Below are 14,755 nucleotides of genomic sequence, written 5' to 3' on the forward strand. Positions count from 1 at the left end.
CAAAGAACGCAGGACTTCCCTCCGAAAAAACGAATGAACTCGCCCAGCGCTATAGACGAAAGAAAATTGGTCACTGCGCGTCGGTTACCTATCTTGCATGGACTTGAGCGACTGCGTAGACGGGAAGTGGTAATCTTATTATTGCTTTAGTACGACGGTAATCACAAAAGTAAGGTCTCCCATTTTTTTTGTAAGTAGATAGACCTGTTTATTTCTACAATGGTTTACATCAGTTTACAGCTTGAACATTTAGCTATTTTTCGACATAATCACCATTTCTGTCGATGCATTTTTGTAGACGCTGTGGCAGTTTTTGTATGCCCATGTCATACCAACTCGTCGCCATGCTGTTCAGAAAGTTATGAACCTCTTCTTTCACCTCGTCGCCAGAGCTGAATCGCTTTCCGGCCAAATGTTCTTTTAACCTAGGCAACAGGTGATAGTCACTGGGCGCCAAGTCAGGACTATAGGGTGGGTGGGTGATTATGTTCCACTGAAACCGTTGCAGGAACACAACGGTTTGCAGAGCGATGTGTGGGCGAGCGTTTTCATGGAGAATGTGTACGCCCTTGCTCAACATTCCTCTTCTCCGGTTCTGAATTGCCCGTTTGAATTTTTTCAGAGTCTCTCAGTACCTTTCAACCTTAATTGTGGACCCAGCGATTCAGTTCCGACGACGAGGTGAAAGAAGAGGTTTACAACTTTCAGCACAGCATGGCGGCGAGCTCGTATGACATGGGCATACAAAAACTGCCACAATGCCTACAAAAATACATCGACAGGAATGGTGATTATGTCGAAAAATAGAAAATGTTCAAGCTGTAAACCGATGTAAGCCATTGTAGAAATACACATGTCTATGCACTTATAAAAAAAATAGTAGACCTTACTTTTGGAATTACCCTCGGAGAAGCTGGAGATGTTGCTTATTTCTTTAATACAATGCAGGAGGTTGTTCCAGAGTCAGGTTCCTGCTATTGAGACAGACTTCGAGAAGGTGGTTGAATGGTGGAGTGGGACAGAAAGAATTTTGATCTGACGGAATGGGTGTTTCTGCCGTGTTGTTCAGACAAGAGCGTTCAGATCATCACTTGTTACGCTGTAACAATGATCAGATGTGAAAGAAGAAAAGAGTATTGGGGATTGCTCTCCTGTTGGCGACATCATTGGAGTCGGAGAACAAACTCGCATTTGAGAAGGGTGGGGAATGAAGCCCCTGTGACCTCTGCAAATGAAACATTGCAACATTCGTCTTAAGCTACACAAACTTAAATCCGGATGGCCGTTTTCCACAATGCGTGTCCAGTGTGTAAACCCTTGCCTCATCTCGCATGGTGACCGGACGTGTCAGCAACACTATGTCTAAAATCATGAGGTGAAACTTGGTGTTCCTCGTGCTCTTCGCGCTGCTGTTTCAGTTCTACAGAAGTCTGCTCCGAATATTATGATGCAAGTTCATCGGAATGAATGGAACTTTTGCTGAAGTCTACTAAGTGTTTCTATTTTGAGCGACATTATTAAGTTCTTATTAAATAATTTTTGCAGCCTTTTAGTTTGTTCCATTCGTCTGTAGTAATTACAGAAAAGATTTTTAGGTACAGCAACTTAAAAAAAAATAGAGATATTTTCACATAGACAGGTCAGTATATGTATTTAGAGACGTGAAATGTAGCAAAATAGCCCGCAGCTCGTGGTCGTGCGGTAGCGTTCTCGCTTCCCGCGCCCGGGTTCGATTCCCGGCGGGGTCGGGGATTTTCTCTGCCTCGTGATGGCTGGGTGTTGTGTGACGTCCTTACGTTAGTTAGGTTTAAGTAGTTCTAAGTTCAAGGGGACTGATGACCATAGATGTTAAGTCGCATAGTGCTTAGAGCCATTTGAACCATTTTTTTTGTAGCAAAATAAACACAGTTTGTTGCACTTTTCTGTGAGATTACTACATTTTGCACCTTTTCCTTTCTGTTCCAAGCTTAAGCACCTTTCCCCTATTTTTATCCGCATGTTTAATAGATTAGAGAGAACTTGCTTTCCTCTTCTGGAGCAGGATTTTAAGATTTTGTTTAATCAGAAGACAACAATGGCCAAAAACTATAAAATATAATTTATGGAAAGCACCAGCAATTATTTATATCCCCAAGCCACAATGGCTAGCTTCAGTAACAATAGTCAATCTCAGTAACAATGGTTAACCTGCAGCTGTGAAATCAAATAAAATTTAAACAATGATGCTGTAACAGTTGAAACTCAAATTCTGTTAGCGTTGACATGTATTTAAAAGTTCCTATACATCAACTGTGTACTGTCTTGTTGGCCATGTTAGTGTTTTACCGTCTGCCCCCTGTAGCTGAGTGGTCAGCGCGACAGAATGGCAATCCTCAGGTCCCGGGTTCGATTCGCGGCTTGGTCGGAGATTTTCTCCGCTGAGGGACTTGTTGATGTGTTGTCCTAATCATCATCATTTCCTCCCCATCGACGCGCAAGTCGCCGAAGTGGCGTCAAATCGAAAGACTTGCACCTGGCGAACGGTCTGCCCGACGGGAGGCCCTAGTCACACGACATTTACATTCAGTGTTTTACCAAAACGGAATTTTCATACCAAAATCATGTCGAAGGTTAAAGAAGGAGAAGTTGTGTGCACTTTCTGAAGAATTCGAGAGTCAGTTTATCGAAACTGATAGCATCACTGTGCGATGTGCCATCTTAAGTAAATATTGCAATCGATGATAAGCATCAAAGAAACAGAATAAACCAGCACATCCAGAGCAACTGAGGCAAAGTGCTCTGATACATGGCTTCAGTTTAGGATCTGAAAAGCAGCGGTCATTGAAAGAGTTTAGTGCGGATCTTGCCCTGGCATTAATCCAGTCAGGAATTCCAATCCACAAGGTAAACAATCCTCCATTCAAATCATTTCTTGAGAATTACACACAAAGAAAAATACTAGAAAGAGAGTACTTTGAGAAAAAGTTACTTGTAGTCAATTTATGAGAACGTTTTAGAGAAAATTTAAGAAGCTTTCGGTAAATATGAAGTGGGATGCGTTTTAGATGAAACTACTGATGAGATGCAAAGATATATTTTGAATGTGATGATTTTTCCGTTATGTGGTGAATGGATGAAACGCGTACTTTTTAATATGTACCAACTCGGAAAGACAAATGCCTGTACGATAACGCAATTGTTCAACGACTCTGTATGAAGCTGTGGCCAGACGGGGCATAGAATACAAAAAGGTCAGGCTTGTGGTGACTGCACAAGCATGCTACACGCTTTTGTCTTCCCAACAATTAAAGGGCATTAACCCCCATGTAAATAATGTGACATACATTGGGCATGGTCTACACCGTGTTTGCGAAAGTATCGGGAAGAATTACTGCTGGATAATTGACTTCACCGCTGCTCTAAAGAAAATTCTGGTTAAGGCTCCCATTCGTCAAGTTCTGTATCAAGAAATGAGAGGACTTCACCATCCATAGTTTCCTGTCATCATTAGGTGGGGTACTGTACGTGGATAAGACGCGCGGTTTTCTTTGAGCGCATCATATGCAACCTAAACCCAATAGAAACAGCAGCCATCAAGTAGACACAACAATTAGTCAACAATGAAGACATAGAGTTGAAACTTTTTGCAGTATTTAACTGGTGTGATTCAAAATTTAGAGGTAGAAGGCGTGGAGGAGGGGGAACAATAGAAGAAGTTGATGAGTGTTATGGACATCTTCGGTGGATTTGCTAAAGACAAACTGGAATTTAATTTGTAGAATAATCGAGATAGGAAACCTTTGCAATTTTGACTGAATTTCCGTTATGGGTGCTGAAAAGATATGCTCCATTGGTTTATGCAGATGTTGAGCGGGGTTTCTCCGTATGTAACGAGCTATTGAGAACAAAGCGCCAGCGACATACAGTAGTGTCAAAAACATTGACACTATTAATGGGATAAAGAAAGTTAATATAGCGGGCTTAAACTCATATAAAGTAGTTTCATCAGCACCTTTTTGCATGTATTTTCAGAATATTCCCCCCTCCCCTTTTCTGACCATAATTTGCAACTTAAAGCCCTTTCCCTTGCTCTGCTCTTGCATTTATACTCAACATACCAGGTATAAGAAAAAAATGTTCGGGCATAAGAACAAGCAGTATTGTCTGTCCTCCAAGCTCGTTTCTCGTACACATCAAGTGCAGTTTCTGCCACTTAAGAGTATTACTTTGTGCGGGACTGCGTTATGATCCAGTTGGTAACCAGTCCATGCTGTAGATCATCTACCAGTTCCTGTTCAGCAACTCCATGTGCAGGCCGCCTTAGAAGAAAGGAGAACTGGTCATGCTGCAAACACTCTGGGCGAAACACCATCAATCTCAAACGATTCTAAATCGATGTTTTTCAAATAATCTGTTGAAACTGAAGAGAAATTCATATAATCTAATCCTTACACAAATAAATTTTTTATTCTTTACCGTTGTCTCGTAATGTCCTAAATAATGCCATGCAGTATTCCGAGTTGTACTTATTGCTGCTGCCTTGGTCGTGGAACATACCTGCTGTAGGAGGCGCTGTGGTCCAGGTGACAGTATTGAACGATTCGCTCAAGAATCCATATGCTTTGTGATTGTAAGTATTTTACAACAAAGCGTACAAATTCTAAAACGAAGCGTGCAACATAGCTGAAAGCGTTACATAATTCTTGACTTTAGTAGCTCGAACGATGTTCCATTTACATGCATGCTACACAACCAGGATGAAACTGACGGTTCATTCAATATGCTGTGGAAAATATTGTACTGTTTAACGTATTTGTTTTAAGCTCTCAGTTAATGAGACTCTCCTTTCAGTTCTCAAATATTTTTTTCTCACGACTTTTAACATTTATCTTTCAGTAGTACATAATTTCATCGATGTCAGTGGTTGAGCGTATTACTGTCAGTGTGATTAATGTTACCTCATTTCCTCACAATATGTAACAAATACATAAACATTACAGAAGGATTATAGTCTCTTACCACACATTATGTCGGAGTTTTTCACAAGTGAGTCTGAATGAACTTATAAAAGCAAGTACTGAAAACAGTCGAATAATTTTATTATCTAAAAACAGTGAACATGAAACAGATCATAGATTCTAGTATAAGTACAGAGTTATCTTTACAAAATAAAATAGCTATTGTGAGAGGATCCGACAGTTCTGCAATAGGTTCTCCGTGTTAATAAAGATGCTTGCCATGAGTGCATGTTGACTGAAGTGCGATTCAGAAAAGAACTGTCAGAACCTTCAACACGTTATATGCTACCAAGGCCCCACACACGTTAGACATTAATTCGTTATGCAGAACTCGATGGCTCTTATTGATGGCATCCACAGCTTGAAAGTGCCGAAAATCGCTCTTAGCGACGTCTTAAAAAAATACTAACGTTATTACAAGTACAGATGGACATAAGAATATTAGTACAGGTGATTTGGATGTTATTATAAAAACAAGAGGAACGCCAGAAATCGTAATTAAAACTGTGAAACTTCTTCTATGTGTCCTTTCTTAAAAATCTTCTAAAAGTATTACTAATGCATACCTTAAATAAGAGCAGCACATAAAAAGCCCATTACTTATACTTATTAGTTTCTAACTGGTCAAGTCTTTCATTACTTTATCCTATATATGATATTTCATAGCAACAAAATTAATTTTCTCTGAAAAGATTTCTCCTAAACTAGTGATTAAATTTGATGTTATTTAGAATATGTTTTCTCAATGAAATATTCTGAATCAGTTGAATGTTCATAAGATATTTGAAAATTAATTTCTTACAATAAACACTAACGCTCTTTAGGTGTTTTTGTTTTAATAACAGAGTAGCAGATGCCACAGTACAAACACAAGTGCTAATTTTAATATAAATTAGCAACTAAAAACAAAATTGCATAAGATTTTTCATAAAATATCTGTTATTAACAATCAGCAGTTGTTTTAGTTCTTCATTTGATTCTTTAATCACTGCTTAACACAAAATCATTTTGGAATAGTAAGTGTTCTCCAAAAATGTTCAAGGACTATTACATTGCAAACAATTTCATAAATTATCTCAGTAAATGAAAGTTATAGTTATCTATAATGCTGTCCTAGACACTGATATGTAGCAGAAAAATATATATGTATATTTTATTTAGAATTGTTGCAAAGTTTTCAGAGTTTTAATACTGTGCATATTACACAAATTAAAATTAAAGACTAATTCTGACAACAAGCCATTCTTATCAAAAAATATTTTCAAAGCTTATGAAACAAGGAACAACTAAACACAGGTGCTTTTTGAAAAACGCTGATGAATGAATATTCCCAGTGTGCACTTTCCTTAGTGCTACACGTCAAATTACCTGAAAAGTGACGTACAGAGTAATGTGGAAGCGCTTGCTGATTACTGATGTGTTTTACCACTACACTGCTGGCAAATTGAATGTCCAGGAATAAAAATCACAATTCTGCACTAATCATATAAAGTTACAGGCATCAACTATACACAGACAGAAGATGCTACTTGGTCGAATTACTTCTTTTTAAATAACAGTTTTATAGCAAGTTTCTGCAGTGTATCAAGCTTTACTTACTTATACTTTCGTGTCATGTACTTCACAGTATCTTAAATTTTTAATGTGATGCAATTACTTTACTTATGGTAAAATTACAAGTTACATATTTATACATTCTGAGTGCATTATAGCATTAAAAGCAGCAAATGATCTGACAAATCACGATCTATAGTCATAAATATAACGATACTTTACGGTTTAGTGTGAAATATATACAAATTCCAGCATCATTCAAGACGATAGACTGTTATTAGAATATGAACATTTCCTTACAATCACAGGGAGGTCAAACATAAGGAATAATTATTTTAAAACACAAGTTACAAAATTAATATCTTGTAATTAAAGTGGACTCTGTGTATTACAGAAATATAGGTGATTTCGGTATATACGCCAATACTAATGATGAATCCACAAAATTAAATTTTAACATTTAAAATTTCGAAAAACAGTTCTATGAATCCATAAAATATATTTATAGTGATGGTTAAATGAGAGAGAAAAATCAAATCCTAATTGAAAAGTGATAAAGAATAATGGGAAGCCATCTTTTATACCACTCACATTTCTAGATATTAAATATAGTTACTTTTATTTCACGGTATATTTAAGATCATATATTATGTATCCAAAGTTAAATTTAGTGTGACTCGTCCAGCAAGAAAGAGGAAGCAGATCTCACGGGTTGTAATGCCGGCGGTAGCAAGAGCGCCAAGTTTCTGACAGCTCTAAGTAATTGGACCGCAGTGCTAGCTCACTCTGTAACTAAATTTTTGGGCTACCTCGTACGGCATGTGCATTTCGGCGCAAATGTTAAGACAGCCGCCTGTGGTGTTGTAAGTAGACGTGGCCACGGCTGCCGGCATGGCGGAGATCTGCTTTCTCGGTTGGCCGGACTGCTGAACGTCGCTTGGTTCAGAGTGCCGACGTCCGCATCTTCGCGGGCTCCTAGATGAGCAGCCTTCCAGCGCCGGCCCCTAGGAGCGCCACCAGCACGGCGACAGCAGCGCCCGTGGCCGCGGCGGCGGGCTTCTTAACTGCACCCGGGGCGCCGTTGCACGCATCTTCCGCGCAGCAGTACACGTTCGTGCCCCATGATTCTACTGCAAACAAGAACACATCGTTACAGGTTCTCTGCAAGCGTACACTGCACATTGCACATGGAATGTCATTATTCAACACACAACATGTTCTCGAAATGAAATGAGCTAAATTTTGTTAATTTAGTGTCATTCAACACGAAAATGACGTTAAAACACGCATATTGTCTGCAGCTTTCGAACTGTAGGCATTGTTTGTAATCTACGTCGTTTTCACTAATTATCAGGCACTATTTAGTGCATGACTATGAGAAAGATACATGTCACCTATAGGAATGTTAGAGAAACCCTTGAAGAGAAGAGAAGAAATTGTATGAATATCAAACGCTCAGATGAGAACCCAGTATTAAGCAAAGAAGCGAAGGCTGCAACTGGAGGAAATATATAGAAGAGCACACAACAAAGGAAACGAACTTGCAGACAAAATTATGGATTAACGTTATTTACTTATTTATTTATTACACTTTTAGTTCTTTAGGTATTGGGCTGTTCGAGTAATGACCCATCGTTGAATCAGCGATTTATGAGACAAATACAGGCCAAGGCGAACTGGTAGTGACGCAGAGGCAATTCCAACCCCAAATATTTGGGAGAGGATTGCCAGTTCTAGCGTTCGTCTTACAACCAACGGTAGCTTCCTGGAATCCTTTGTCGGATCCAGAGGATGAAAACTGTTTTCTGTTTAATCCTGGGAAAAACTAATAATAAAACTGTCCTGTCTGTCTGTTTGAACACGCTAATCTCCAAAAGCGCTAGACAAATTTTCATGGGGTTTTCACATGGGGTTTTTATCAAAATCGGGTAACGGTAAAAAAAGGGTCTGTTTGAACACATTAATCTCCAAAACTACTAGACGAATTTTCGTAGCATTTTCATAGGTAACTTAAGCGTAGCCTGGAGCAACATTAGGCTTCATTTCATCAAAACTCAATCACGAAATCAAAGATATCGTATTTTAAAATTTATCAACGCAAAATTAACTCAGCCTGTTACATTTTCGAGGTTAAAGTGCTGAACCGATTTCGATTAAATTTGGTATGGAGATTGCTTGAATCCTGAGGAAGAATATTGGCTACTCTAGAAAATAAAGAAAAAGAAAATACTCCTAAGATGGTTAACTAGGGAATGCAATATCTTTTTTCATGTGTCCTTTTTTACATGTGACGTATTTGTGCATAATATATACATTGTGTAAAGCACAGCTCCATCAACAACAAGATGTAAAAATGAGCGCTCTTCCCATCTCCATGTATTGCACTGAGACAACTGGGAAAATGGGTGGGGGTTACACACCACGATGCTTGCCCAAAGAAGCTGATACATGAGGGCAGCTGACATTATTGCACATACAATAACTTACGATCACTCATCATAACAAGTTAACTGGTGTGTAGGCCCGCATCTCGTGGTCGTGCGGTAGCTTTCTCGCTTCCCACGCCCGGGTTCCCGGGTTCGATTCCCGGCGGGGTCAGGGATTTTCTCTGCCTCGTGATGGCTGGGTGTTGTGTGCTGTCCTTAGGTTAGTTAGGTTTAAGTAGTTCTAGGGGACTTATGACCACAGCAGTTGAGTCCCATAGTGCTCAGAGCCATTTGAACCATTTAACTGGTGTGTAAACGCAGCTGAGGGTAACAACTTGAGCAGAACAAAGTTGATGACCAAAAGGGAAGAGCGAGTAGATGCAGAGACATCAGAGGCATGACACTGGAAGAAGACTTTGAAAGAGCACTGAAAGACGTAAGTCAAAACAAGGTACCTGATGAAGATGAAATTCCATCAGAATTATCGAGATCCTTGGAAGGGTGCACCATGACAATGATATTCCACCTAGTATTCAAGATATATGAGACATTCAAAATACCCTCAGACTTAAAGAAGAATGTAATAAATCCAAAAGTTTCCAAGGAGGGCAGGTACTGACAGGTGTGTATGTTACTGAAACCTCAAACTACAAATAACTGACAAGAATTATTTACAGAAGAATGCTAAGACTGATAGAAGCTGACCTGTCGGGGGATAAGTTGGATTCTGGGGAAATGTAGGAACACACGAGACCATTGAGGCCCTACAACTCGGTTTAGAATAAATACTGACGAAAGGGAAAACTATGTTTACAGCTTTTGACCATGTCGGCTGGAATATAACCTTTGAAATTACGTTAGGATACAGGGTACTTATGAATGATGGAAAAATCGATTTTTTTATGACTATTAAATTCTGTAGTCTTTCCTGATTACATTGACATACACATTATAGGGTGTGAAATGAAAAATGACCTAAATATACCAAATTTTAAAGTTATGGTCAAGTATGCCGCTACACCCGCTTTATTTCTGTTACAGAAGCCAGTATTATTTCGAAAAGAACTGTGAACTTCCTGTTTCCAGCGATTATACATATGATACATTGTATATGTTGGTGACAGTGCAGGTTTCTAGTGTCTAAATGATTATCTTTGCTAGTATTTACTTATGTTTCACTGAAGCAGTTTGTTCACGTGTTACTGAATGTTTGTCGTCCAAGTGCTACATATATTTGTGGAAGTGCATATCCTTTAGTGTGCAATAAATACGAACTATGCCACGCACCAAGAAATTCAATAAAAGAAAATTCCGTGGTAATAAGTTCACAAAAAAGCAAGCCACTCTGTTGAAAGTAACCTGTGTATGTGAAACCTTAACTTTTCCCGGCTAATTGAATGTTCAAATAACTTACGCTGGCCGGAGTGACCGTGCGTTTCTAGGCGCTACAGTCTGGAACCGCGAGGCCGCTACGGTCGCAGGTTCGAATCCTGCCTCGGGCATAGATGTGTGTGATGTCCTTAGGTTGGTTAGGTTTAAGTAGTTCTAGGGGACTGATGACCACAGAAGTTGAGTCCCATAGTGCTCAGAGCCATTTTTCAAATAACTTACGGGTTTGCTGCCGGGTGACGTCGTCGGCCACCGTCGATGTGTTTTTCAGAAGGAAGATTGAAGGTACGTTGGGACATTCTGTTTATAGGAAGCCTACTCACACTGACTTGTATCTGCTAGCTGATATCTGTCACCAGACAGCTCAGCGTGAAGGAGTACTTAGTACCTTGGTTCACAGGGTACACGTTATTTCAGACCCTGAAAGTTTGGCAGCTGAGCTATCACATCTCGAAGTCACCTTTCGTCAGAATGGTTATAGTGAGAGGCAGATCAAACGTGCGTTGCGCTATCAGCCTTATGTACAACGCGTGAGTGACGATAGCAACGAAGTGGCCCCTAAGTCTACGGCCTTTTTGCCTTACGCAGGAAGCATTTCCAACAGGATTGGCCGTATTTTACGGAAATGTGCTGTGAAATGTGTTTTTCGACCACCTTCTAAGATTAAGGCCCTGTTGGCGTCCGTAAGAGATGATCTTGGTTTGCGTAAGGCTGGTGTCTATCGTATTCCTTGCAGTTGTGGCATGTCATATATTAATCAGGCAATCAGGACTGTGGAAGACCGGTGTATTGAACATAAGCGTCACACACGCTTACAACAGACGAGCAAATCCGCTATTGCAGAACATTGCCTTGAACCGGTCATCCTATGGAACACAACAACACGGAATACGGAGATTCTGGCTTGCACGTCCAGCTATTGGGATAGTGTTATTAAGAAAGCTGTTGAAATCAAACTATCAAGCAACCTCATAAACAGAGATGGTGGATTTTGTTTAAATGCTGCTTGGAATCCGGCTCTGTCTCTCATCAAAATACAGAGGGGCAGATTTAGTACCTCGCCTGTTGATTAATAGTCACTATCGATATTTCTGATGTTGGTTATCTTTGTTTATATTGACACTTGTTCTGTGTGTGGTATCTTCCTTGTTTCTCCGCTGTGAACTGAGGTATTAAATTCCCTTGTACATTGCTTCCTCCTTGTATTTGTACCTTGAGAATGGCAGGGTGTGCTCCTGTCGAAATATCGGCGGTGGTTGACGACGTCACCCGGCAGCAAACCCGTAAGTTATTTGAACCTGTGTATGAGTTCTCCAGGGAAGAAACTCCCACATGACACGCCTCTTGGTGATTCAAATTTTTGTGTTACCAATGACTCTGTAGTGTAGTGGATTTGTTGTTGTTGATGTGGGCATCTTATCTTCTTTGATAAAGGAAGTGGCGAAATGTAAACAATGTGATGGTGCAGGCTGTCTGAAAATACGCAACTGAACAATAAAGTAGCAGGAAGGGTTTAGCATCAAAATTAGTTATTCTGTGTAGATCCCGGAATAAATCTACCTCGAAAATCAGTTCGGACATTGTGCATAATTCATATGATCTGAATTTGAAGTTAGTGTTTACAATGCGTGCAATAGAAAAAGGAGAAAAGGCTTCTGAAAGGTTTTGTGGTTTGATGGACCTTCCTCCTCCTCCCAGTAAGTTCAGCAAGTACATAAAAATACTTTTAGGTGCCTTGACGGTTGTGTCTAAAGCATCTATGAAACGTGCAGTAGAAGAAACTGTAAATATTAGTGGAACCAGGGACATTGCTGTTGCACTTGATGGTACATGGCAACGTCGAGGACATCGTTCCTTGAATGGTGTTGTAAGTGCTACTTCTCTGGAGAATGGAGAAGTTGTTGATGTTGAGTGCTTATCTCAGTACTGCCACACCCACCATGATAACACTAAAGGACATATTGAAGAAGAAATATGATGATTACAGTGGAGATTTGGAGTGTGATGGAGCTCTACAAATATTTCAGAGGTCGGTGCCCGTTTATAACGTTAGATATACGAAGTACCTAGGCGATGGGGACTCTAAAGCTTGTAACAAACTTAATGAGTTGATACCTTGGTAACAAACCTGGAGTGCTGAGGACATGTGCAAAAGAATATGGGTGCTAGATAGAGGAAGCTACGAAGAGAAATGAAATGAAAGTTGCTATCTGATGGAAAATCAGTGTCTGGCCGAGGCAGGTTGACAGAAATTGAAATATACCTTCTTCAGAGTTAGTATGAACTGGCCATTAGACGAACTGCACCTCTGAATAAAGTTACAGCAATGAGAAAAGCTGTATGGACCACCTGCTTTCATAAGTTGTCCACAGATGACCACCCTGTTCACGGACTTCGCCCTAAAGGAGAAGATTCTTGGTTTGGTTACCAAAAAGCAAAAGAAAGTGATCAAATATACCATTATAAGCACTCTCTTCCTGAGCCTGTTATGAATGAAATAAAACCAATTTTTAGAGAGCTGAGTGACCCTGTTTTGCTTAGTAAATGTCTTCCCGGGGCACTCAGAATACAAATGAAAGTTTCAGCCATTGCATATGGGAAAGATTACCCAAGAATGTTTTTGTAGGACTAAATACATTAAAAGTTGGTGTACTAGATGCAGTGATATGCTTCAATGATGGGGTGATAGGAAGGTTGGAAGTCCTGAGAAATTTAGGCATAAAATGTGGCTCTAATATGGAAGATCAATTGCTTGCGTGTGACAGACAATGGGTGCATGAAGCTAAAAGATTCGCTCTTCAAGTTAGCAAAGAAGCAAGAAGTGCTAAAAGGAATGCCAAGAGAAAGGTTGAAGATGAAGAAACGATGCAGGGCAAAGACTATGCCTCAGGACTGTTCTGAGGGACAGTTTAATTGGACTCATATCTTCATTCGCAATTTCCCGCAAGTTGTATTTTTCAGAATTCAGGTACAAATGTTTCCTAAAGCTTATAAAGCACTGCTCTAATTTTCTTCTGTAACTTTCAATAGTCGATACTTATGTAATAGGCCTAAGATTTATTGCAGAATCAACTAAATTATAGAAAATATAACATTTTTATTAGGAAAAAATTATAAAAATTAAAATGTAGGATGTGATATTTTTTATCCTTGTAATACACATAGCAGGTGGAATTAAATAGGTCTAGTACCTCAGTCATCATGTCATGCATATCTGGAAAAAATTTGCTCTCCTTCAAATGTATAACATTGGATTAAATGGTACCTCAATTTGACGAAGCATTTTGGAAAGAAAATTGCATCAATTTCTTTGTAATTTTTAGTAGCCCTAAGCAGGTTCAAAAATATTCAAAACAATTCTAATTTGTTTAGAAAGTGTGCTGCATTACCTGATATCAATAAAAAATCTGTACAACATATACATTATAAACAGTGCCTGAAAGAAATAGGTGTTGATTTTTGAATAATATTGAGCTAGAAACTTTTCAGGTATGAAATATGTGGATCAGAAGATTATCTATAACTTGTATAGAAATCAGACAGCAGTTACAGAGTTAAAGGAAATGAAAGGGATGGAGATGTTGAGAAGGAAGGGAGACAGGTTTGTAGCCTACCCCGATGTTACTCAATCCGTACACTGAGTAAGCAGTAAAGGAAACCAAGGAAAAGAATCGGAAAAGAATTAAATTTCAAGGAGAAGAAATAAAAGCTTTAGGCTTTACTGATCTCATAGGAATTTTGTCGGAGATGGTAAAGGACTTGGAAGGTCCGCTGCACGGAGTGGATAGCGTCATGAAAAGGGTTATAAAATGAACAGAAACGACATTAAAGGAAAAGTAGTGTAGTGTAACAAAACTGCATTTGATGAGGGAATTAAACTACGAGTAGTATACAAGTTTTGCTATTTGAGTAGCAAAAAAATTGACAATAGCTGAAGTAAAGAATACATAGAATGCAGAGCAGCAATGGCAAGAAATGTGCTTTTGAAAAAAAAAAAAAAACTGCAACCTACATCCTTCTGAATCTGCTTGGTGTATTCATCTCTTGGTCTCCCTCCACGATTTTTACCCTCCACGCTGCCCTCCAATACTAAACTGGTGATCCCTTGATGCCTCAGAACATATCCTACCAACCGATTCCTTCTTCTAGTCAAGTTGTGCCACAAACCTCTCTTCTCCCCAATCCTCTTCAACACCTCCTCATTAGTTATGTGATCTACCCATCTAATCTTCAGCATTCTTCTGTAACACCACATTTCAAAAGCTTCTATTCTCTTCTTGTCTAAACTATTTATCGTCCATGTTTCACTTCCATACATGGCTACACTCCATACAAATACTTTCAGAAACGATTTCCTGACACTTAAATCTATACTCGATGTTAACAAAT

General features: G+C 39.3%; 1 protein-coding gene across 1 annotated transcript in view; it reads right to left on the reverse strand.

The window, feature by feature from the left end:
* Positions 1-5,054: 5,054 nt before the first annotated feature.
* Positions 5,055-14,755, reverse strand: part of LOC126252711 (uncharacterized) — a 290,750-nt gene continuing 281,049 nt past the window's right edge. Inside the window, exon 4 of the mRNA XM_049953613.1 lies at positions 5,055-7,681. Within this exon, the coding sequence (XP_049809570.1) occupies positions 7,527-7,681 (155 nt within the window). The 3' untranslated portion in view covers positions 5,055-7,526. The remainder of the gene's footprint in view (positions 7,682-14,755) is intronic.

The sequence above is a fragment of the Schistocerca nitens genome, chromosome 4 (assembly GCF_023898315.1).
Source record: "Schistocerca nitens isolate TAMUIC-IGC-003100 chromosome 4, iqSchNite1.1, whole genome shotgun sequence".
Lineage (NCBI taxonomy): Eukaryota > Metazoa > Arthropoda > Insecta > Orthoptera > Acrididae > Schistocerca > Schistocerca nitens.